Genomic DNA, 26,889 nt, shown 5'->3' with positions numbered 1-26,889 from the left:
ACTGGTTTTCCTAAGGTATTTCCTATCCCAGCAAGGAGCACTAGCATGCATGTAATCTCTCATGTCAGAAATAGGATAACTCACCTCCTCAACTGAAAATGCAATCTATTCTTAGATTTTTGTTACCATTAGCTCTTAAATATCTAACACCCTTATGCACTTTCTCCACTCCCACTGCGACCAACCTTGCTTGCCAGGGCTTACATCACCTTTTACATGAATGATTACAAGCACCCCTTACCTGGCTGCAGTGTGGAAAGACACTGGAAGAAGGCCAGATTCCATTTTCTCTAATTTCCCTAGAATCAAATCTTGTTACTTAACCTACAAGTTAAAATATTTTAATGACTTCCTAGTGATCTTAGGATAAAAGTCTTGGTACTTAAAATGACCCGCAAATCCAAGGATGGCTAATTCCCGCCTAACTCTCCAGCCTCGTGCTCCAGCTGTAGTGAAATTTTTTCAGTTCTCATCCAGGGCCGTACACCCTTCTTCCTTGGGGCTTTTGGACAGCCTTTTCTTCTAGTTGCAATGTCCATCCTCCCTTCCCCAGTTTCACCTTGTTCCAGCTAATTCCTATTCATCATTTATTTCTCTCATTTCAAGACTTTGCATGTCAGAAAGTCCTTCCCAAATCATCTCTCTAATGTCACATTACTTGGATAAATGCACAGAAGGAAAGGGTTCTATGAGAGTACAAGAAAGTTGGCAAATAATGATTGTCTCCTTGATTCATTGATGGTGGCTGCCTACAGTGCTGCTGAGAGGTTTCTGGGGCCAAGCACAGCTTTAGTAGGAACAGGTAGAGTCAGTGATCACTGATGTCCCACCAGCCACAGGAAGGAAGAGTGTATATTTTGCAGCAAGTGTACTGTATATCTGCCTTCCCAACCTCAGGCTCTAGAGATTTAGTTTCTTTTATACAAGTGGGACTATTGATAGGACAATATCTGAGGTGCATTTCAATCATTCTCTTGAGTTTTCTTAATGGGAGGTACCATGCAATAGAGAAATAGGCACAAATCTTGCGGCCAGACTTGCTGGTTCTAATTCTCAGCTCCATTGTTTACTTTATGCTTAATATTCAGAAATGTTCTTAAATTCTTTGAAATCTGTAAAGTGAGGATACATTTAGTACCAAAGTGATAGGAGAGTTTTTCATATATATGAATTACCATACCTTGCACATAATAAGCAGTCAGTGATTGCTATCAATTTTTCAAATCACTGAAAATTAGAATATAGATTCAAAGGGAAACATCATACTTAGATGCTCACCAGCATGGGGAATTCACTTACTCTGGGCAAATTTTGGAGGATTGTCATTCACGTCAGTGAGGGTCACTGTAAGCGTTGTGGTTCCAGATAGGCCACCCGAGTGTCCACCCATATCTTTGGCTTGGATAACAACCAGGTACTCCTCCTTGGCTTCTCTGTCCATATTGGGAAGGGCAGTTTTTATAATTGCTGAGGGGAAAAAAAATGGGAGAATGACTTTTAGCCGGACAGCTCATTCAAAAATCAATGTGTGAATCACACACACACACACACACACACACACACACACGTGCATACATCAGGACCCCACTCAGATAATTTTCTCTTTTCTCTTGACATTTAGCTGGTGTGCATCTCTGATGCCAACACTGAGAAAGACTGTAGTCATAGACAGTAGTGGATAACTTGCAAAAATACATTTTATAATTTATAAAAAAAAGAACTTGCGAATATATACATTAGAAAGTAAGCTGAATGGCATACTCTTGCCTACAAAATTAAAGTATAAATCATAACATAGCTTCATCTACTCTGGAAAATCCTGGAAGTGAAAGAATCCTATAATTTATCACAGACTCCAATTCCCCTACAAGAGAAGTAAATACACAAATAGCTAGAAGGCTCTGAGGTCAGAGATAAATCATTCTGAGGCTCACAAATACATCAGAGAGATGAAAGAAATAAATGCATCCTTAGAATCAACTCAGACAAATAAAATGCCAATCAGAGTTAATATAGGCAAGTGTCTAAATCTTAAGGCATTGTTCAACTACATTTATATTTTAATTGTTTAGTTACATCATGACTATAGTAAAAGTAATAAATATTTTAGAGAAATGGGAAGATATAGAAAAGAGAAAAGGGAGTAAACATAAAATCATATAAAATAACATAGTATCAGTGCTAAAATGTTAGTATTTTTTCTGACATATTTTCAGGGTTTCATCTTCTGCTTCTCTGTGTGTCACTAGTAATTTAATATTCTTATTAAAGATTCAAAATCTTCTTAGATATTCCTGATATTTTGAAAAATCTTTATTTAGCCCTCTCCCTACCCTCATACCTCTTTTCATAGATACTGCTAATATTTTGATGTGTATATTTTCACATGTATATGCATACAAATGTGCAAATGTGCACATGAACATTTAACCACAAATGTGATCACAGTATAGTCATTGTTCTGAGACTTTCTTTTTTCACACAGTGGATATCTTTGAGATCTTGTCAATGGTTAGAGGTCCAACTCATTACTTCTTATAGCTGTATAATTTTTCATTGAATTAATGTACTATGAGTAACTTGGGCATTCCCATATTAACCGATATTGCTATCCTTCCCATTTCAAATAACCATCCAGATATCTTATTATGATGATACTATATTTTTCTGTGCCCTGCAGTTTTACTTAACTCTATGCCATAAGATGCCCACCCCATATTACTAAAAGCCCAAAATAGAAGTGTTTGTCACTAGTCCAGAATATCCCTATTGAATGAATGTGTTACCTCTCTGGACCAAGTGAAGGAAAAGTCTCTGCATTAAAGACAATTTGCCCCTTACTTCTAACCTCAGGGACATCATAAATGTTCAATTCAAATTGAAGATGAGTGAATCACTTGGTCATGTCTGAAGTTGTAATCCTGTGTTTTTGGACTCATATGCTCTAATTATATCATCTGTCTGTAAAAGGTTTGCAAGGATTTCAAGTCCCTGAATCATTCAAGTATCAGCCGAGGCACAAGAGTGCCCAGGGAAATCTAATCCACCCAGTCAGTGAGCAGGCTCTGGGAAAAGCTGTGAGTTCTTATGCACTTTCTTCAACCTTGAAGCCACCTTTATATCAGAGCTTCCCATTCAGGGAGTACTCAACTGGATAACCCTGCCTATTTGGAAGTCTGGATAGTAACATACTGATATCTTTCAATACAGTGATTTCTTTCAGGATTTGACCATATTGTAATATAAGTCAATAGGTCATACGTATATGGTTATAAACAAAAAACTGAAAGAAGAGAAAAACAGAAATATAGCCATCATTCTGATTTGGATCACTGTGAGGCATTGCTGAGAGGAAAATAAACATCTAGGCAAAAGACAGTAAAAACAACAATAAGAAAACCTCATTATCAGCATGACAAGATGCCAACACGGTTACTCCGCTATGGATGTATATTTTCATGACTCAGAATCTTCAGTATGGGCCCAATTCCAGTAAGAAGGATTAGAAAACAGTTTTACCCCCATGCTAGTAACATGAGTAACTTGTAGTTTGTGAAGTTTAGGTACCACCAGAATTTAAGGTCATCATGAATTAAAGCCATCCACTGGACTTTGGAATTTGATGTAGAGCTTCTAATAATCAGAGAAAAGCAATATAATTCCTCAAGGGAGGCAGCAACTGTTTTCAAAGAAGTTGATGGATTAAGGTCTACACATTAATCCTCTTAGGTTACTTCAGTGGAAGAATTTTTACAGCTTCCTCAGAGTCAGAGAAGACTGGTATGTATTATTCTCATCATTTTTTTTAATATATCATGAGAGGGTAAATTAAAAAAAAAACTGTGATGTCTCTCAGACACATGGAATTAAAATAGTTTTGAAGCTCGTTTGAAAATAGCATACTTGGGTCAGTGTCTGTGAGTTGTATCAGAATATGAGTGAAGCATCATGACAGCAGGCCTTGCTTTAATGGGACAAGAAGAGCTCCCTGGGTTTCCATCTATTACAGAAATGTTGATGTCCTCCACCATCAAGGTATACAGCTTCCTACTACCTATGATGCCCATCTGTTGACAAGTTAGAGTCCCCTTATAAATGCTCCCACCTATTGAAGTCAAGCAAGTTTGGTTTCTCATATTATCCTCACACTTACAAGCTTTGTGATCATGAACACATTATTAAACCCACCAGGGCTCACCTCCCCCGTTAAATGGAGATAATAATCAGCCTCTCATCAAGGGGATTCTAAGACGATGTGAGATAAATCATGCAAAGTTCTTGTCACACAGTAGTTACCCAACCGTACTGTCTCCCCTCCCCTTCTGGCTTCCCAAACAGAATTTAATGCTTATCTGGATACTGGTTCGAGTGCTGAACACTTGCCAGCTGCTCTTCCACATCCACTCTCCAGCATTCTGCACCTACTTTTGGTGTGGGAGAGTGGCCTCTATGGATGGACTTACTTGCTGGCTTTGCGTTAGACTCCACCAATGCACACCACCCCAGGAGATAGGGAGGCTGGAGCAGGGTGAGGTTCCAGACCACCCAATACCTCAGTCACATGCTTGGCCATCTACGGTTTCTATCTTGGGATAACACTAGAGCAAAACTCTAGTGTCTGTTAGCGCCTCCTTCCCTGGCTCCTTCAGGTCTAGGAATGATATTAGCACTTCTGCTGCTGGCCTTGTGGGGCTTCCCTATTCCTTAATGGGCTCTCTTAACCTGGCCATACTTTTCTCAGTACTTCCCTCATTAAACTCTCCTGAATCACCCCACTCCTGCCAGGACCCTAAAAGATATGGTTCGGATACTGGTTCTTTAGCCACGTGTCAAACATGTTTCCACCATGTCATTCTTACATCAATGTCATCGCGTATAGCTGTCTAAAGGACTGCTCCTTGAGATGGCCAGACAGGTATTTGGTTCCTTATCTGTAACATGAGAATAATACGTATACAGTGAAGTGAGTTGCTCACGATGACCCATCTGGGAAGCTGCACACCTGGGAGGTTTCACACCTTCTTCTTTTATTGTACAACATTGAGAGTAGGTTTCCTGATATTTTAAGGTTAAGTGGGGAGTGTCTCCCATGTCCTTAGGGTGTGCCACACACGAAACTGGCTTCAGTACAAACTGTAATGAACAGCTTTTGCTTTGCCTGAGCCCATTGCCTTACAACTAGCAGCAACTCATTAAAAAATCCAAGACATAGTTTCTGGAACATTTTTCCTGCTACCTTGTGCCCATAAAAGCAGGATAAGAAAAACCACAAGTGCCTTTGGTCCTTCTATTTTTCTCCTTGTGTTGGGGCATATCTATACATGTTACTTAACTTTTTAAATTCCTATACAAAAGGCAGATCATTTCACATGCATAGATACGGCAAGATGTTAATAAACTCCTAAAACAGAAGCTTAAAAACTGCCTTAAACGTTCTTTCTACTTCTTCTACCCTGAATTATTTGCTTTGGCCCACATATTCTCCCAAGTATTAGTAGCTTTAAGCTATTTCTTTTGTGGACAAGAGAAGGACTTCTATGTTTTAATAATTGTTTGGTATTAAATATCACCAAATACAGAAGAGAAAATATAGTAATAAGTGATTTTCCCTCTCTGATTTGAGAAGTCACAGCTTTTGAACCATGAAGACTAAAATGTGACTATAATCCTCAATTAAATGGCACTTTTGTCCATTTTCACCTGTGATTTTAAGAAGACAGAGAAAAGATCCTTATACCCTTTTTGCCAAAGTAAACTAATTTAAAACAACTTTTGATGGTGCTTATTTTAAATAGCTTCCCATCTCCCGAGAAATAGACTGTGTTCCTCTTTTTCAAAGTAGTGGTCAAGCAAAAGTAGTGTCCACGTCTCCCCATGTACTTATAGTCACACATCCTCAGTGCCCAGCAATGTGTTCACAAGCTTAAATATTATGTTTAAACTTCCATTACACCAAGTTGGCAACAAATCAGAGTTATCAGTTTTTTGGAGAGTAGTATACAACATGCTTTCTTCAGGGGCAGTTAGTATGGTAAATAACCTCACAAAAAAGAAAACAGCATATGACTTGGAGTTGATACAATGAAAACTGTTAGAGATTTTGTCTTTGGCTTTTGTAAATTTTCAACTCAGGAAGGGGTCTAGGGCTGACTTAGTTAGACACCTTAAATAGTTGCCTTTGGAAAAATCACAGAACTTCCCTGGGACACATTTTTTTTTCCTTGAAAATAGGAGGCTCTAACATTTCCAGTAGAAGAAAAATCCACAATTGATGTTCAGAAGGATGAGCCTGTCCTGCTGAATCCTTGATCACATTAACTGCAAAGTAGACTCAGAAAAGGGAAATGTAAACTATTAAATTCTAGAAGTGTTTCCCTGGAACTCCATTTTGAAAATCTAATCTAATCAGAAAATTCAATTAATGAGACTAGTCCATTCTCTGTGAATTGAATTCAATGGAGATTTTGAACCCGGCACTGGGAGTAGGGTTGGGAAGGTATGAGATTGGAGGTGAACCCTGGCAGGAGGATTAACAGGGGAAAGAGGGAATCATCTTGCTCTGAAGCTGGCATTCACCACCCTACTGTGAATAGACCAATGTGCTTGATTCTCCTGTATTTAAAAGACATGGTTTCATCTTAACTGTATTCAATCACATGGAGATTTCCCTTGGGCGGAAGTTTAAGAATTTAAATCCTAGCCTGGCCTAAGTTCCTCCCAAGTACTAAACAGCTATTCCTTATGTCTCATCATTCAGGGAGTACTTCTTATTAGAATTCAGTCATCTCAAAAATTTAAAAGTTGAGTCTTTATTTTTTTCTTCCCATTGTCTTTGGTATTATCATTTGAGAAGCATTTTGTATCCGTCACGAAGACTTCCTTTTATAATTTCTGTGATATCACCAGATTGAGAGGCTTCATGAGAAAGGCAAGGAGATGCTGATTAACTCCTTTGTCATTTTGAAGGCTGATTACTGTAATTCACTCTTTGTGGGTCTCCCAGATTGTGCTGTTCAAAGATTGCAGTTGATATAAAATGCTGTGCTAAACTCCTATTTGAATAAGACTTGTTGAACACATTATCCTAGTTATGAAAAAACTAGCTCTGTTATTCCCCCAAACTCTTGCCAATATAACGTGCAATTATCACCTTACGATCTCTGAAAAAGAGTCTTTCAATTATGAGGTTAAGTGGTACAAATTCATCAGGGAAAAATTCTTTTGGGGGGTAATATCCTACACCCATACTTTCTGCTACTTATGGAATTTGTACTACATGCTGCCAGTTATGAGGGGTGAAGGGTATACAACCAAAGACCCTTCAATGCATGCCCACCTTATCACTGAATAATAGCTTTGATACAATAACTTCAATAATGCCAAATCCGCACAGATACATTGCAAAGGAGAAAGTGAAACATTAGAAAACTGTTCAACCTTTATAGCGTTCAGAAAAAACTCCATTTACCTTTCTTTGTGACTAATAACTTATCAATTAGATAGGTGATAGACAGGTAGATAGGTAGACAGAGAGAATGGTCTGGATTTGGAGAAACTAGATTTCTCAGATATCTCTGGTGCTTTTGCAAAATATAACATAATTAGAAAGCTAATGTGTTTAAGTATCAGGAATCAAAAGCTTGTTTAGATACTTTGACCTGGTATTTTTAAAACTAAGAACATATTCCAAGGAAATGACAAATTTCTTTTCTCCTAACCCCTCAAATTTTTGCATTAAGATGTTCACTTTTTTGTATGGTATTTTTAAAAAGGCAAGTAATTTAAATATGTAACACTGGGAAATATTAAATTAGCAGTTAAGGTTGTAATGATCAAATGCATAAAATATTAAGCAGATATTATAAAAATTCATGGCCAAGATGCACAGGAAAGAATGCTCAATATCATTAATTATTAGAGAAATGTAAATCAAAACTACAATGAGGTATCACCTCACACCAGTTAAAACGGGCATCATCAGAAAATCTACAAACAACAAATGCTGGAGACGGTGAGGAGAAAAGGCAACCCTCTTGCACTGTTGGTGGGAATGTAAATTGATACAGCCACTGTGGAGAACAGTATGGAGGTTCCTTAAAAAACTAAAAATAGAATTACCATATGATCCAACAATCCCACTACTGGGCACACACCCAGAGAAAACCATAATTCAAAAAGACACATGCACCCCAGTGTTCACTGCAGCACTATTTACAATAGCCAGGTAGGTCATGGAAGCAACCTAAACGCCCATCCACAGATGAACAGATAAAGAAGATGTACATATATACAATGGAATATTACTCAGCCATAAAAAGGAACGAAATTGGGTCATTTGTCGAGACGTGGATGGATCTAGAGACTGTCTTACAGAGTGAAGTCAGTCAAAAAGAGAAAAGCAAATATCATATATTAACGCATATAAGTGGAACCTAGAAAAATGGTACAGATGAACCGGTTTGCAGAGCAGAAGTTGAGACACAGAAGTAGAGAAAAAACATATGGACACCAAGGGGGAAAGCAGGGGTGGTGATGGTGGTGGTGGTGTGATGAATTGGGCGATTGGGATTGACATGTATACACTTATGTGTATATAACTGATGACTAATAAGAACCTGCTGTATAAAAAAATAAAATAAAATTCAGAAAGAAAGAGAAAAACAAATACTGTATGCTAACGCATATATATATGGAACATATATTTAAAAAAAGGTTCTGAAGAACTTAAGGGCAGGACAGGAATAAAGACGCAGATGTAGAGAATGGACTTGAGGACACGGAGAGGGGGAAGGGTAAGTTGGGACGAAGTGAGAGAGTGGCATGGACATATATACACAACCAAATGTAAAACAGATAGCTAGTGGGAAGCAGCTGCATAGCACAGGGAGATCAGCTCAGTGCTTTGTGACCACTTAGAGGGTTGGGATAGGGACGGTGGGAGGGAGACGCAAGAAGGAGGAGATATGGGGATATATGTACACGTATAGCTGATTCACTTTGTTATACAGTAGAAACTAACACACCATTGTAAAGCAATTATACTCCAATGAAGATGTTAAAAAAATATTATGTAGCAACTTAAAATGCTTGTAACATTTTAAAAATTTTATTTTAAAAATAATGTATGCCAGGCTTCCCTGGTGGCGCAGTGATTGAGAGTCCGCCTGCCGATGCAGGGGACACGGTTTTGTGCCCCGGTCCGGGAATATCCCTCATGCCGCGGAGAGGCTAGGCCCGTGAGCCATGGCCGCTGAGCCTGCGCATCCGGAGCCTGTGCTCTGCAACAGGAGAGGCCACAACAGTGAGAGGCCTGCGTACCGCAAAAAAAAACAAAAACAAAATAAAAAAAATAAAAATAATGCATCCCATGATTAATCTTATATAAGTGCTTATAACAATTTGGCAAAGAATATAAATGAAGATAACTTGATGTGTTTTGTGAAGGAATTGGAGGTTCACTGCCACATTTCCTAGCACTCTGCAATAGAAAGTATAGGACTGCATCTGTTAGAAAATGGTCTGGGATTATATAGATGAAAATTTATTTCAGGAGTATTACTAACCATGTGATTTTGGGCAAGTCACTGAAATTTCCTGAAGCTCACCAATCATGTTTAAAATCTTATTAATTGCCAAATAAGAGTTTAGGTTGGTATTATTACACGAGAGGTAAAAGCCAAATGTTTTACTTTATACATCAGATATAGATACAGACACATATAGAGATATATGAAATATAATACATATTTTGGTATTTATTTTTATAAACATATACATATATATATATGTGGGCATATATACATTCACCCATATATATATATATATGCTTTTGTATTTATATTTTATAAATATATAGACATATATATGTAAATAAAATTTAGATATTAATTCAGCGTTAACAATAAAGTAAACATATGTTATTTTAAATATTAGAAACAAAGATTATAGTCAGCGATGCTGCAAGAACATCTCTTACCAACTTCAAAATGGTAATGCCTCCACAGTGGTATTCATGTAACAAAAATTAATATTTTTTGCATCCAGATCTCTACATGATTTGTACCCAGATTCATCTTGACTACAACATTCTACACAGCATATGCCTTTGATTCCCCAGATACTTACCTTTCTTCAGACTTTCCACATGCTTCTGTGCCTCCACAACTCTGTGTAGATAATGCAGCCTCGTCCACACTTGCCCTTTATCGACCTCTTAAAACTCCATCCATCCTTTCAGCTCTGATGTTTCAGAAGCCAAGGAGCCTTCCCAGGTAGAACTAATGACTTTTCTTCTTTTGGATCTTACCCATCTTTGCTAGGAACTTCCTCATGTCACTTACTTTTCTGTTTCTTCTCCATTTCACCACTTGCCCTATTATGTCAACCTATCCTGGTAGTAAATTACTGAGGACAGGAACCATGTCTCATTCATCTTTGAATACCCAGAACTGAACACAATCTCTGGCCCATAATAGGTATCATCAAATGTAGCAGGGAAGAAAATAACACAAAGGTCAAGAGAGAAGGTACGAGGGAGTGAAAAAGGAAGAAGAAAGAGAGACAGAAAAAAATGATAATTGTAGATAATTTCTCTAGCCGCTTTGGGGACTCAGCCCTGGCTTATGTAAGCACTTGATAAATATTAATAATTGTCATGTATCTGGGGACCAGAGACATTTAGATACAGTTATAAGGTAACAGAGCCGTTAAGTCGGGAAGGAGGGTGTCAAGATTCAAACCAAGTCTTGCTGCCTTCAAGGCTCAAGGGAGACTCAAGAGCTATTCTGTACCATTGCAAGAGTCACTTCTTAAGGTCATGCTGGTTTGCCAGAGGAAGGGCACAGCACTTCCTGAATGCCAGTGATGTGTGTGTGTGTTGCAGATTAAAGAAGCCAGGGGTTCTCATGGTTTCGTTAGATATTGTACTCATTTCATAATTGACATTTGAGTTATTTATTGAATGTCTCAGTATAAATTTGTGGTGCACTGTTCTAATATTTCAGATATTCTCAGGATCACTCAAAACAGTGATGCTGATGAGCTATGTATACTAGTAACACTTCAAAAATTGAATTAGTTAAGGATGAATTCATGAACAACTTCTTTTGATCTATATGCTTTATCAGCAATGCTTTGGTTTTTCTATTTTTGAAGTTCCACTGTTATTTACTTCTCTTGGAAAATGTATAGTTATGACAGCTAAATTTTCCTACAGGAATCCATAGGAAAATTCAGTTCATCTGTCAGAATTGAAAATGTATTATCACATGAATATTAGGGATTTGGAATGTGGTCCAGCACTGAGAAAGGTCTTGGACAATGTCACAGACTGTGGCTGAGCAAGGATACAAATCTGGGTCTCTAGAATCTTAAGTATGAATTATTAATGAAATAATACACTGCCCCTTGGCAAAGAAAGAACAAAAAAAAAACTCCATATACTTAACTACAACTTTAAAGTTTTCCCACTGCGTGGATCACAGCCACGTCTATCTTCATATCCATATAGAATAACATATGAAATAGTTGTAAGTGAAATAACAATGATACCCCATCTCTATATTTTTACATACAATGTTCATAGTGCATTTAGTGTACGGACTGTCGCTTCTGTAGCTCCTGGATTCCCCTATTAAGTAGTTTTGCAAAAGCCACCATTTATAGCATCAACACACAGGCTAGCCAATAACTGATGTTATTTAAAATGCCAACTTTCAGTTACACTGAAATCCTCGCAATTATTCCTATTCAGAATTAAGGTGAAATTTCTTTTCCCCTAAATGAAAACACTTCCAGGGACTCCTCAATCAAGTGGAATTATTTCTGTGAAGAACAGGATGACACTATTCTTTCCTTAAGCTATAATTCCAATAACTAATTATATGTATAATAAGTATGGGTGGTTTAAAAAGCAAAGCAAAGGTCGCTACAAAATTGGATGCTTTCTCTTAGCAGTTCAGGACTTGGGCAGACGAGAACGGGGGGTGGGGGGTGGGGATTGAGTAGATAAAGCACAAGCTCTGTTTTCACCGACTAAGAAATGGAGCCAAAGTTAAGAAACTATTTTCAACTCTTGGAACCTCAGTCTCCTCATCTATACAGCAGAGATAGTAACATCCACCTGAGGTTACATGAAACAGCACCTAGCACTTGTTCACAGAGCCTAACAGATACTCAAAACTGATACTATCCCCAAATGTTAAAGTGGCCCTGATTCCTCTAATGCCTCAGAGGAATTGTCTGACCCCAGATCTCAATCAGACCCAGCACGTCATATTGCTTTTAGCCTGCTGACATGGACAAGTGCAACATGGTGTTTTAAGAGCCCGGGATTTGATATGGGACATCAGGGTTGATTTCTGACCCTTCCGATTCCAAGTGTCATAAATAACCTGGGTAACTTTTTAACATCTTTGAGCCCCTGTTTTTTTCCTCCGTTACAAAGAGATAGTACTTACCCATAGGCTTTTGTGTTCATAAAATGATTATTAAGGAAGATAATGCATCTAAAATATTTAGCCAATAATATAATAGTAACTAGCTGATCACTAGTACTGCTACTATAACTACCACTAATTCTACATTATTGCTGGGTGACTGTAAAGATCAATCACAGTAAAAATAATAAGACTCCATATCTTACTGAGCCTCCTTTGTGCCAGGCCCTATGCAGGTACGAAGTCTATGTGCATACAAGGTGCTTAGCACAATGGCTGGCAAAGAGTAGATATTTACCTGGACAGGTATTGAAATTATTATCACCATCACCTCATCGTTATTTTTTACAACCACCCAGTCAGGTACCTATTGCAGTTCCTGCTAAAAGATGAAGACTCATGAACTTTTGTGGCCTTATTAAATTATTTATATTCCATGAGCTTTAACACGGTTGAGACAGTAATAGACCTGATATTCCTCTCTGTATTTCCTGTTACACCGACTGCTCTCCTCTACACTTTGGAGGGTCTAGATGATCAGCAATCACTGACTTCAGAGTGCTCTGCGTGTAAGTTTGCCTGTTAGCTTCAAATAATCGTCATTGCTCTTCCTCTTTTAGTAATCGCTAACCCAGAGGTGCTAGACCAACTCACGGACCTCCCTCAGGGAGCTTCCAGTGACTCACTGACCCTGATTTGAAGTATCTATAAAATGCAGAAAGTAAGACAGGCATTGGCGAAGACTGCCATTGTTAATAAAATTTTCCAAATTAACTAAATCCTCAACCTCAAATTTTTAGAGAAATGTTTGGCTAATAAATTCTGCTTTTGCCCCATGAGTCACTACATGTTTAGCAACAGATGATCACTGTATGATTTCTACATGTGAATGAATAAGGTTACCATTCATAAAATCATAACACAAGGCTTCAGAGACATGAGGTATCAATTTGCTTCCATCGCTTTAACACGGGGCAGAGGGGCACGCCTACTTCCAGGAGAGGGCTTTGGCCAGGAAGGGGACGGTCTTCCTATAATTATTATAGCTGCTACCATGAGCACCAAACATGTGCTGAGAACTTGTCCCAACTGCCCTCAAAGTAACAATCAGGAATCCGACTGGGCTTGAAAGAAATATTCTAGGGTTTCCTACCACTGTCATGCTTCTACTGCGTTTTGTTTATTAGTCAAAGACCTTTATAAACTATTGACATGTACAAAAGTAAAACATGTTCAAGTACTGAGAGGAGTCACGTAATAAAATCACTTGACACTCTGCCAACTTGATTCGTTTAGAATAATTTAAGGGCTATCGATCTCACAACTAACTAATCCTGGAAAATCTCCTCACCACTCCTTTTGTGCCTTTCAATCCAATACCCTCCTTGACCCCTTTGTTACATTCCCAAAGTTCTGTTTTTGAAATCTTCCTACATTCTTCTTTGGGGCTGCAGCCTTGCCTTCTTCCCAGCAGAGTGACTTCCCTCCGTTCCTTCACATTATCTCTCAAAATAGAATTCTCCTCCTCCTCCCCTCATGCCTCTTCTCCAACAATGGTGCTATGTGATTCCCTCTTCATCAGATCCATGTCAGTGCAAGAAGCACCGTTAGCTTCCTTCCCCTGGCACCGTAACCGTCCCTCTTTTTCACTCTTGCTTATTATCATAGGTTTTAGTTTATTTATTCTTTTTTTTTTTTTTTTTTTTTGCGGTACTCGGGCCTCTCACTGCTGTGGCCTCTCCCGCTGCGGAGCACAGGCTCCGGACGCGCAGGCTCAGCGGCCACGGCTCACGGGCCCAGCCGCTCTGCGGCGTGTGGGATCTTCCCGGACCGGGGCACGAACCCGTGTCCCCTGCATCGGCAGGCGGACTCTCAACCACTGTGCCACCAGGGAAGCCCTATTTATTCTTTTTCATTTTTAAGGTTTTTTTCTCGCACCAAAATTATTTCTACTGTGCCAGTCAACGTCTTTCAGCTCCCATCGTGGACCTAATAGGGCAGGTGGCACAGAATGCCCTGGGCTCTATTTTGTACAGAATAAGGGGAAGAAGCAGTATGGCTAAATAACCGACAAGGAATCAATCTGTGGTTCCCCAAATGTTTGTCAATGACTATTCTGTATAGAACACTGTTTCACGTACTCAGGATACGGCGGAGAAGACAGACTAGGAGGCTAACTTCACATTCCTTATACGCTAAGTGTAAAAGCAGGGGGAGGATTGCAACGTGCAGAGCTACACAAAACCGGGTAACCAGGCTTACAACTCCCTGGCTTTCTGGGCTCCAGCTATTTCCTTTGTAAAGCGGGGAGAGTGATACTTACCTTGCAGGAAAAAAAAAAAAATGAGACCGACGTATGTCACCTGCAGGAGCTATTCGTTATCGGTGGTTCTCATATACATAGGACACATTTAACTATAATTAGCCCTGGACACTTGTGAATATTGAAATCCAGGTATGATTATACCCCACAACAGAGAGGCAAACACAGGTGAATGGATCTCTGTGTCCCTCCAGGACAGAGATAATTAGATGTGTATAAACAAGAAGCCTTCTGACCTTCCTGGGAGGCAAGCCCGAGGCAAAACCAGTCAGAATGGGATGTGAGGCAGGTGTTCCAGTTAACAGAGAGTTACCATACAGAGGGTTAGTGAGGGCAGATTTTTATGGAGCTATTGTTCCCTTCGTGACAGTTGTCAAAATACATCAGAGCTCTGTTTCTTCAAATACATTAAGTGGCTTATGATTTTGATGCTCTATATTAAAATTAGAAACCCTAACAAATAGGTAGCTCTTCCTTTTTCTTCGCTGATTTTTAAAAACTTACATGACCCCCCCTTCTCTTTCTCTTCCTCATTCTTATCAATCTCTTCTCATGCCCCATTCGATACTCCTTTCCCTGCTGTATGTATTCTTCTTTTTAATGTCTTTGTTCCAATAAATCTAAGTGAAGATACATTTTATGGGAATACATGTTTGGTGTGTGAATGCATGAATGAATGAATATTGAAGCTCGATCATCTCTAAAAGTCTGCTTCCTTCAATGCAATTCAATAGTCACTCACTAATTACCCCCTATTTGCCAAGCATTAGGCATGGTGCAGGGGTCTGTGCATGATCTCTTTAGTAGAGGTACCCACGGTAGGCAAAAGACTGGCTCCTTCAAACTCTTAGTTGCTTATGGTAATTACAGGACCTGAGGTTTATGTGTTCATTTGTTGTTGACCTTCTCGCAATACAAAGAATGCAAGGCACTAATTCTGAGAAACCTGCAGTCTCTCCTTGCACATGTCATTGTATGCAGTGTAATGAGAAATGAAATACTCTAGGAGTAACCTCTGTGCGTGAACATGAGTGCAATATACTTAAGAGAAATCATGTGATACAGAGAAAACATTTTTGGATGAGGACAAAGGAATACATTTGTCTTTAAATCTGACATTTATGTTTTGGGTGACTTTGAATACGTCACCTACCCTCTCTCATCATGATTTCTCTGTATTAAATTAAGACCACGGGCACTTTGTTTCTAAGATGAGCAAGGGATTAAATCAAAGAAATGTGGGTGAGGTTGCCTGGAAGACATACTTTTCCTACTCTTTCAAAGTACAACATAATAAGTGACTTTTACTCAAGGTCACACTGCTAGTAAATGATGATGGAATCCAGAATTTTCTAACTCTAGTTCCAATATTTCTCACCATAAGTACTAATGTGCCTGAGTAATAGCATGTTTTTTCATCCATCCTTGTTAAAAATGTACATTTCCTGAAAACCTATGGAACACATCAAATATACTGTGTCCTAGACAGAGGCATATTGTACTGATGATCACTAAGATCTGTAATGTTTCCTTTGTCTTTTTCTAGCAGTTGTTGCCAAATAATGGCCCCAAAGGGCTCCAAAGATATGGGGATGCTTTTGCTTTTTCCTGAACTTATCAGGCATTCTTTCAATAACTATTTGCCCAATCAATTTCAAAGTGTAAAAATTCTTTTTTGTTGTTTTATATATTTAGAGGCAAATAAAATTCCATAAGCCTCACTACCTTCATGTATGCAAATAATCTATTATTATGAGTGAATTCTAGGCATCCATTTCTGGTGTGAGTGAACCTAATATCCAAAGAAGGCTCACGTGAGGGAATCGGGAGGGTGATAAATAAAATCAATCTTTCCTTCTTCCTTATGGTCTTTCACATTTATGCTGAGTCTGTCAAAACACTCCAAATAACTCTAATTTCTAGCCCACCACCAGCAGGGCAAGAGAAAAGAAACCATGACACCATCATCCACCCTCTTTAATTCCTCATCTTTGCAAAAGTTTGGATAACGCTATTCAAATCAGTGGCCGTGGAGAGAGCACCTCCAACGAAACAGGCACTGTACTAAGAGCTGGAGATATAAAGACTGATGAGGTACACATACAGTTCTCTGGTCTGGAGTAGTTCACAATCCAAAAGATCAGGCAGGAGTGATCAGCTGCCTGCTAAAATACAAATTCACCCCCTCCAATTTTGAACTTTGCTATCATTTTATGCACTACTCAGTCATAACACTTATCACACCGAATTTGTTTTCCGTATGTGCTTTTGTTCTTATTGCAGCATCTAACTGGCCTGCCCCTCTCTGTCAAATTTACTAAGACTTTAAGCATCCTCTTTTCTATAAAAAGATTCCTGCTCTGATCTTTTTCACTCAAAAAATATATGACTATACATTAGTCCCCTCTACACTTTGATAAATACCATAAGACCAGATAGAAGTGATTTCCATGATTCCTTCATGAAAAAGGACAGTCACACATTCAGAATCTCAGCACCCACTGTATCCCAGGTGCACACCGTCATGTGACCATGAGCAAGTCACTTTATCTCTTTGATGCTCTCTTCATTTGTAAAAACAGCATTGTGATGTCCCTACTCAAATGTCAAATTATTAGTGAGGCTTCCCTGACCAGCCTTTATAATAATAACCCCTCTGGGCTGGTACTCTTTTTCCTTATTCAGCTATCAAAGTCTCTGCCTACATGCATTCCAGAGGGAGCAGACAGACAGTAAACAGGTGGGCTTTCCTAGTTCACTGATGTTTACCGAGCCCCTAGAACAGCACCTGACACATAGTTGTCTCTCAACGCATTTTAATATTTTTCAATGACTCAGGGCATGAATGACTAATTTTCCTCCCTGTGAGCTTGTGAGGAATCCCACATAAAAGTAAACACAGACAAGTAAATGACTATCACAGACCTCTTCCAAAGATGTGTGGAGGTCTAATTAGAGCTGGCTTTCCCCACTTCTTCACCTCTGTAGTGAAAAATTCTAGCCGCAGAATGCTCAGGAGCCAGAGCAGGATGGGTCTACTTAACAGGGAGCCGCGTGGTGTAATTAATTTATCCCAGTGAAGCATTCAGAATACCTTAGCATCAAATTACTGTTGTGCTTATTCTCACTCTTACATAAATATTGCACATGTAAAAATTCAGCACCTTGACGTCCACTGAAATAGTTGCATGGAAAAATGAGACAAATTGACTCAGGGACAGGCGTTGGCATTCAGCACGGGGAAAGACAGTCTTCTGTCAATGGGGTAACCATGAGCAGTGGAGCAGATATACAGAAACCAGGGCCTACGACAGGTGGGGTGAGGGCTCTGAAAACTCCACGCCCCCCTCGGTTCCTCAGAGATCTGAACACGTGGGTGGATGAGGTTTTTGGTGTGTATTAAATGTGAACAAACCTCAATTTTCCACCCAAATTCATTTTCAAGCCAATGACCTGTTAACAACAATATTCATGTAAGGGGGCGGTATTTGGGTTAATGTTCTTCAGTGGGAATTATAACTTTGGCAGGTAAGGGAACTCAAGTAGTTGAGTGGAAATTAGGTGTGGACACTCTAAATATGTTATCTCAATCTTAACCTTGCAAGAGCTCTAAAAGTAGCTATGATCATGCACCCTTAAGATATAAAGAGTAGGGTCTTAGGGACAGGAAATATTTTAATGATGGTCATCAACTCGGGAATGTCGGTGACGGAAGTTGAACCGAACTCTTATTCCAAAGTTCCCATTCATGACTTCCCACACTATATTGTCTCCTCTGAAATTCCAAGCCACATAGGCATCATTGGAATCTTTCTTTCTCTCAGAAACACAGTGACCATTCAGAAGCTCAGCTTTGTTATAAGTGTTTACATGTAACACAGAGCTTTTGTTTGTCTTTTTTGCTTTCTTTCAGCGTATTTTTTAGTTGCTTTAGATGACAGTCTTCAATAACTATTTTCCAGAGTGTAGGAGGCACGTTACTTTAGAGTTCATATGAAATGTAAATAAGACAAACGCTGTTTTTAAATGTGTTTTTCCTCATATCTATTTTCAGCTGTGATAGAAAGTGATGTCATTTCAGAATAGATTCCATTATGACAATTCTAATATTTTACAACTGCAATTTGGGAGACCTGGTGGATAGAAAATGGAACACGGTGGGAAGGTGGGGTGATTTCCTTCCAGCTATTGTAGAACTACAGATACACAGAGTGAGAAAAAGTACCACACTTACAAACATTCTCTCGATACCCAATTATTAACAATTCTTGTTCAAACAGTTGCCTCACAAGGGAAAGATTTTTTAAATACAATTTTATGAAGTTAGCAGAACATGAGCGTTAAAAATGTTACTTTGATATCAAGTCATCTAAACTCAAGTGACCTGACTCACGTCATAGAAAGAACAAAGTTAATCCTATGAGAACGAGAACGTTACGGGGCTACTTCTTTCCCTGACCTGGTTTTGCAAGAGGACTGAGGACCAGTGAGGTTTGTTGCCAGTTCTTTCAAATCACTAAATGTTTTAGCTTTATTATCCAAGGCCTAGTACATTTCTGTTATTACTATTTGTGTCTGGGATTGCTAATTTATACTCTGCTGAGAATGAGAGCAAGGGAATCAAATCTGCATTTTGTTTCATCGTGTAAACATAGTCATTATTTTCATGTATAGCTCATGAATGTGTTTGTTATTAAATAGCACAATTAGGTGATCTCAATTCCTGTCTTTAAGAGAACCACAGGTGTCAGAGTGCAAAGGTAGCTTTTAAGATAGATAATACCACAGCAACATTATTAAAGTTAATGGGATGGAAAGGAAAGTTCCAATAGTACTATGTCACACACAATAAAATTTTACCGCATATGGAAACTACTTTTAAAGAAACTCTCCAGATTAAAAACAAAAAAAATCTATCTAATTATGGCTATGCTTGCATTTACCAACCAGTTCAATCCTGTTAAACTTATGAACACTAAAATCGCTAATTTACTTTTCCATATTTCTGCTCCTCACGGTCATCTAAAACAGCCTGGCTTGGGGCTTCCCTAGTGGTGAAGTGGTTAAGAATCCACCTGCCAATGCAGGAGACACGGGTTCGAGCCCTGGTCCGTGAAGACCTCACATACTGTGGAGCAACTAAGCCCGTGCGCCACAACTACTGAGCCTGCGTGCCAGAGTGTGTGCTCCGCAACAAGAGAAGGCACCGCAATGAGTAGCCTGTACACCACAAGAGTAGCCCCCACTCACCACAACTAGAGAAAGCCCACACGCAGCAACGAAGACCCAACACAGCCAAAAATAAATAACCCATTTCACTTTTTTTTTCTTTACTGTATTTATAGACCCACATGCTTAGCCCCTGCCTAGGAAAACACAAAACTTGTGTCTTTTTCACTTACTCTACGCATAGTACCAGGCACATAAGAGTTTGGAAACGATATTTAGTCTATATATATCGATTAAACCTGTATGGGTAGAAATAACCATTTATTTCCATATTATAGCCATAAAATCTTCTAACTAAGGGAATAAATATAAGCCTAGAGACCAGTACTTACACTCAAATTTTTTTTCTAAATCAGGGTTTCACCCCAAGTGGAACGTCCCTCCAGTTTTTGAAAAACGAAGAAATGATTCTCTTGAGACTGATTATTCTTTGCAAGTAGCTCTATTTTAGACTCCCTTACCCAATATTCCTGAATCATCCATATTTATATGAACCAATTATTCTCATTATTCAAGAACGTTGTTTATTTTTTCCTCTTTAATTTCATGAAATTCAATCCAATCCTTCAAATAAAAACAACCCATAATAATAATAATAATAAATCAACTATCTCATTCCCTTACATCTTTTCTTCATGGCACTTTGGACAATAAACAATATCCAATTGATGTATTTTAACATAATTATTAATGTCGAGATCTCTCTAGTTGTTCTGTAAGCTCCAGGAAATCAGGGCCATGTTTACCCCATTCATCATTTTGTCCCTGAGAGTGGAGGTGATCAATAAATATCTATTTACTGAATTGAAAATAAACATTAATATAAAAGAGGGCATTAAAATGTTTATAGAGTCTCTCTCTTCTTTTTCTTCTTTTTAGTTTCTGGACTCATTGACTTTTCACTGTTGTTGGGTTTTTTTCCCCCCAGTCCTCTCTATTAGGACATAAAAAGCCTAATGCAGCAGAGCTTGCAATCAGACAGATGTGGTCAGGAAACCAGCTATGACTTTTACTACCTGGACAGCCTCCAGAAATTAATTTGCCTAGAGTTTTATTTCCTTTATGTAAAATGAGGATCATAGCACCCACTTCACATGGTCACTATGAAAATTATAGGAAATGGCACATAGTAGATGAGCAATAAATAGTACCTTCCTTCCCTTTGATTTTATAAACAGAATATAATACACAGTGTTACGTGCCACTGCCAAGAGAGGTCACTGCTTCTGGAAAGGGAGACATAAATGGACACAATAGTGTTATGGACTAGTCTTATGTAGCATCTATGAGCACATCCTTGTGTCCTTGGTCTGTCATAAGCAATGTCACACCGAATGGTTCCAAATAATCAAATGGTCAGATGCTAATATATATTAAATATGAGAATATAAATATATACTCTAAGCTTCTAGAAGCACCCATTTTTCAAATCCAAAATTCTCTGGGATCTGAAATTGACAACATCTAAGTCTTTCTGAGGAAGCCCATTTTCTAACCACGCTCATCCTTGATTTAATTGTCCATGTTTATTGGTTAATTTATAACATGTTTCTTGTACAACTATCACAAGGAACGCACAGTGCTAGGCACATAGGTGCAGAGTGAGAACTAGACAGGATTCCCTGTAATTACGGTTGAAATTTTTGTTTTTTGGTAGTCTTTCTTATAAAGAAAAATTGTGGTCTTTCATGCTTAAGTCCAGAGGAAATTATCTCACAGGAATGTTTCTAGAATTTGACTTATAAGGAAACAGATGAAATATTTATATACTCCTTCTAATGCAGCCTCTCAGTGGATTCCTATCTGTGCACTAGACCTATCTCAGTTGCTTTAAGAAGAGTGGTGTCCAGTATGAATTAACCCCCTTCTCTGAGCTTCCAAAATCATATATATATAAAACCATAGATAACATTTTATGATATTTAATACACTATTTTCCAAACTAGAACAGTTGAATGTTAGATAATCCTTCTTTGGGGAGCTATATCTAAAGTCACATTTGCTAGAGTATTTTAAAGCAATTACTGTGCATCAGTAACGTGTTCAAAATAGTCTTACGTGCTGGGGACGCAGAGTTAGGCCAAAAGGATGGAGTGCGGTGGGGATGGAACTATACAAATAACCTGCTATCCTTAAACAAAAACACCAAAGGGGTGTTCATATGTGTGTGTGCATTTTTGAATACATAAGGTTAATCTTTGATATCCTTACATAAACCATGCTTTGCTATAAAATCAATGAAAACACATCTTGTCTTTCTTCCCTAAGCCATTTTGAAATTCAAAGCTATATTTCAAAGGAAGAAAGAGTACCACCACAGAAATAGAAACTACAATTTATTTCTGCAGGGACATGATTCATAGTAAGCTGGGGAAAAAAAAAAATCCTGATCCTAGCTGGTCTACGCAGGCTGGATGGGTGTCATGGGGGAGTATTTGCTTCTGCTTCCACCTAAACCCATCCCAAAGCACCCCAGTGTGACAGCAGCTGTAACATGTTGAGGACTCTGTGTAGTTCAGGCTTTCTCTTCACCATGCACCTCCAAAGACTTTGGTTTCTCTGAAAATACATCACTTTGATTCTACCTATGGTCAGCACTGGACAGCTCCCTCTGAGTTTAAAAAATGTTCAAAGGTGTAAGTAACATGACAGTCACACTTCTTTCAGCTTACCCAAGTACGTATAATTGTTCTGGGTTTGGGGGGGAAGACTGGGTAGGGAGATTATTTTTAGTAATCATCAAACAGTTTTGTGACCACAACACTTAACCCACTTTACCTCCCTCAAGAGACTCCAGGCAGGGAAATAAATGATTGTTAAGTCAGTGTGTGCAAGCAGCAGGCTGATATACTCACTGGGATATGAAAAATTAATCATCAGCAAGACTACGGAGGGATAGCATTTGTTGAGAATACTATCTCTAAATACTGCGCAGATTAGAACATTAATCCATTAGGTATTTAAAATGACATTTTGTCATCATCATATCATCATTTAGTTGGAACTAAAACAACACAGTGAGGTTTAAATATAGGTACAGGTGGCATTACACACATTAGATTCTCATTACTCACTCATTAATTCATTCATCCATTTTTTCCAACAAATATTGATTTTGAACTATATGTACCAAATACTTGTCACCTGCCTGACTTTGGCCATATTATTAAACCTCTTCATAATCCTCATCTTTAATAAGACATTTAAAAATAGCTACTTCATATGGGGTAGGGATTTTACAAGAGTGCAAAGACTTAGTTTGTTTGTTGCTGCCTACAATTTTATTGAGCATCCATTTGTGGTTCTTCTACCTGAAATGTAAGGCATATGATAAAGGAACTGTCTTTCACTATACAGTTTTTTGGCCTTAAACAAGCATAAACTCACAAATTGATACTTCCTCCCATCTTTAGTTGCTCTGAACACGTATCTGTGTGTGTGTGTGTGTGTGTGTGTGTGTGTGTGTGTGTGTGTGTGTGTGTGTGTATGTTTGAAAGGGATATCTCTAGGCTTGTATTTTTTCCTCGAAAATTATTTTCTGTATAAAGAGAATATAAATTGGATGAAGAGTGCATTAGGAGGATGTCTCCACAGGTGAGAAAAGCACCCTTTGGTTCCCTTCCCAATCTTTCTGTCTATTGGCTTCATGCCTGAGGTTCTTCAGGGAGAACCCCTGTTCTTTCAGGAGGCTTAGAAGAGGTTCCACATGTTACAGAAGAAGCTGTACCTGCTCCTTCCCCACCGTTGACCACCCACTTCATTGGAGAACTTGATCTGGGGTGTTCTGTAATTTTCAAAGTGAGTCAGCTGTGAGATGGGTGCTTTTATCCAGCACTTAGAAAGGGGTTCTTTATCTTCTATGATGAAACTGACCCAGAAAATTGGTTAAGCCAGCTTCCTCCCTCTCCATGTCACTCTTTCCTTTCAGTCAAACTTTCCACTCCAAATCCAGAGGTTTTAATGGAAACAGATGCCTTGTATTAAAGAATGCCGAAGTACCTTTCTCTCTACCATTAATGAAAAAGCTTTGGGTTGTTCTAAGAGGAAATGTCCAATCAAAAACATCACATTTTGTTTGATTCAATAAAAATTAAAGTATAAAAATAATATTCAATAAAGATACAGACCTACTAGAGAATGGACTTGAGGATATGGGGAAGGGGAAAGGTAAGCTGGGACAAGGTGAGACAGTGGCATGGACATTATACACTACCAAATGTAAAATAGATAGCTAGTGGGAAGCAGCTGCATAGCACAGGGAGATCAGCTTGGGGCTTTGTGACCACCTAGAGGGGTGGGATAGGGAGGGTGGGAGGGAGGGAGACGCAAGAGGGAAGAGATATGGGGACATATGTATATGTATAACTGATTCACTTCGTTATAAAGCAGAAATTAACACACCATTGTAAAGCAATTATACTCCAATAAAGATGTTAAAAAAATTAAAAAAGCAAAGAAAAGCTGTATTCACCAGCCACTATGACTTTGACAGATTTTCAATACTTAAAGAAAAATTAATAATAATAATATTCAAGGTAGTCTAAATTTGTCAAGATCAAAAGCAAAGTATGGAGTATATGCTTTTTTCCCCTCCAATTTCATGAATGATTGGAAACAGCATTATAATCAGTATTTTTAAAAACTGGATACTTAGTCCCAAGAGGAGATGGTACTCGGCCAAAGTCATGCAGAAAATTAAAAGGAGTTTGGATTCCTAAATTACAGCCTCAATTTATTTTATATAGAAATGTCTCTTAAAGTAAAAATCTTCTGATACCATTGAGGAAGTGAAAGCTACTGAATTTCTCAATATCACCTCCTTATCCAATTTTTCCCCTGACCACATATCCCTTTGATTTCCTTTGCTAAAAGGCCTTATTTAACCATTCCCCCTACCCCAGACCAATCACCTATTAAAGGATGCAGTTTTTCAGGACACAACCTTTGGTATCACTACCTTTTAAAAGGCTTCTTTTAATCTCCTCTTTCCATACTAGTTGGTTTAGCTGGCACTCCTCTCCGTCCCTATGTCATGAATTCTGGCATATGTCCTATGTTATCACACCATTTTGAGTGCCCATATACATCTCTTTTAGGATTTATCATACATGACATTGCACCCTCAATGCCTGGCACATGATTTATCAGAGTGTAGACTAAATATGAGTTGACGTGAATTACAAAGACATTCTCACTCATCAGTGCATATCCTGGCATTGTTGGGCAGCCTGAGTTTATCTGAATATTTCTTCTCAAAGGTCTGTACAAGAAAATCCTTTGGCCAGACCCCTTGGCAGTGGAAATGATAATCTATGTAATCCTGATTAAAAAAGAGACCTTGTATGCTTGCAATTTATCACTTTGGCTCAGAAGGTAAAACAATGACTCAATTCCAAAGGCATTCCATGAAGACTCTATGTATTATCTTGATTTTTAGGAAAGACAACCATTCATTACATGGATTTTTTTTCCCCAAGGAGTATTTTTTTCCTTAGCTCATGTTTACAGGTTCCACTGAGACAAATGTTATTTGTATCCAATGAAGAAAGATGGTCTGAGTTTCAAAAAAAGGTCAATGAATTAAGTTAGTTTATTTTTACACTGGTCATTTTTCATACCCTTGATTGCCTGGAGGAAAGTTTAGACTGTGCTGCAACTTCACCCTGATTTCTTTAGATAATTAAGCATTTATTATTCACTTGCCTTGCATTTTATTTAGATTTTCCATCTTTAATCATTTAGGATGGACTGCAACTGTTTTCTCACTGCTGTCCTCAAATTAGTAGCTTTTAAAATAAATGTCACATTTCTCCCTGTCTGTGCCCAAAATGGTACAAGCAAACATATGGTATTGGGGGTAGCAGGGAGAGGGAAACAAAAAAAGAGAAAACATTTATAGAATACAAATAAGCTATTTTCAGCCTTCTGAAGCTATTCACAAAAATGACAATTCATTTTATAATACTACCGCCTCACATCTTATCTGACACCAAACTGCCTCATATGTCTATGTATAAAGGAGACCTGGGCCTGCTTCCAAGTTCTATAGGTCCGTTTGTAAACCAATGGCAGCCCCAGGCACAAGCTACAATGAGTGGAAGTCAAGTTGTGGTACAGGAGAATGCTGAAAACCTGGATCTTGCAATCAGAGAGACTCACTTTGAATCTTGCTTCAAACACTTTGTGTAATAAATGTATCAATTCTGATCCTCTGTTCTCTCATCAGTAACACAGAGATGACAATAGTACCTATCTCAAAATATTGTGTGGAATAAATTAAATTAAATTTGATAATGCATGCAAACCCAATTAGCACACTGCTGAGAACATAATACGTGTTCAATAAATGAGGTGGTGGTTGTTTACATTCTTGTTTTTATTTTTCCTGTTGTTTATAATTTGACAGAGAGTTTGAGTTAAAGAGGGGGAAGGCATTTTTACCTTACTTTCTCTGAAACACAATTTTGTCAGTTGCAAAACGGAGACATAAATTCTTCCCTCTATACTGTGGTTTAGAAACACAGTAATATTTTCCCTTCTTTACTGTTATTATTATTATTACTATCACAGTGACCTCTGGAATAGGGAGATATATTAATAACCACTCCTTCCTTCTGCAGTGGCCCCTGAACCTTTCTATCTTAACATCTAATCTAGAACTAAATCTGGGCAAGAATTTATCGCTGAATCAAGGCTCATTTTTGCAAGTACCAGAATAGCATTGCATTGGCTAGACACTTAAGACATAGTATGAGACTTGGAAACGACATGAATTTTAGACTTAAGTGAATCTCAACAACAACAACAAAAATCACATGTGAGATTACAATGGTGTTCTTCCCACCACAAAAATAGAAGGAAGACAGGCTGGAAAGCAAGCTGGATTTCCTACCTGGTGCT

General features: G+C 38.4%; 1 protein-coding gene across 2 annotated transcripts in view; it reads right to left on the bottom strand.

Moving 5' to 3' along the window:
- Positions 1-26,889, bottom strand: part of CDH8 (cadherin 8) — a 354,111-nt gene that overhangs the window by 160,574 nt on the left and 166,648 nt on the right. For both annotated transcript variants that reach the window (XM_073796978.1, XM_019935532.3), the window contains exon 4: positions 1,300-1,467. In XM_073796978.1, coding sequence (XP_073653079.1) covers positions 1,300-1,467 — 168 coding nt within the window. The remainder of the gene's footprint in view (positions 1-1,299; positions 1,468-26,889) is intronic.

This window comes from Tursiops truncatus, chromosome 19, assembly GCF_011762595.2.
Source record: "Tursiops truncatus isolate mTurTru1 chromosome 19, mTurTru1.mat.Y, whole genome shotgun sequence".
In the NCBI taxonomy this organism is placed as follows: Eukaryota; Metazoa; Chordata; class Mammalia; order Artiodactyla; family Delphinidae; genus Tursiops; species Tursiops truncatus.
The sequence above is the reverse complement of the archived record's forward strand: the minus strand, read 5'-3'. Positions and strand labels throughout refer to the sequence as shown.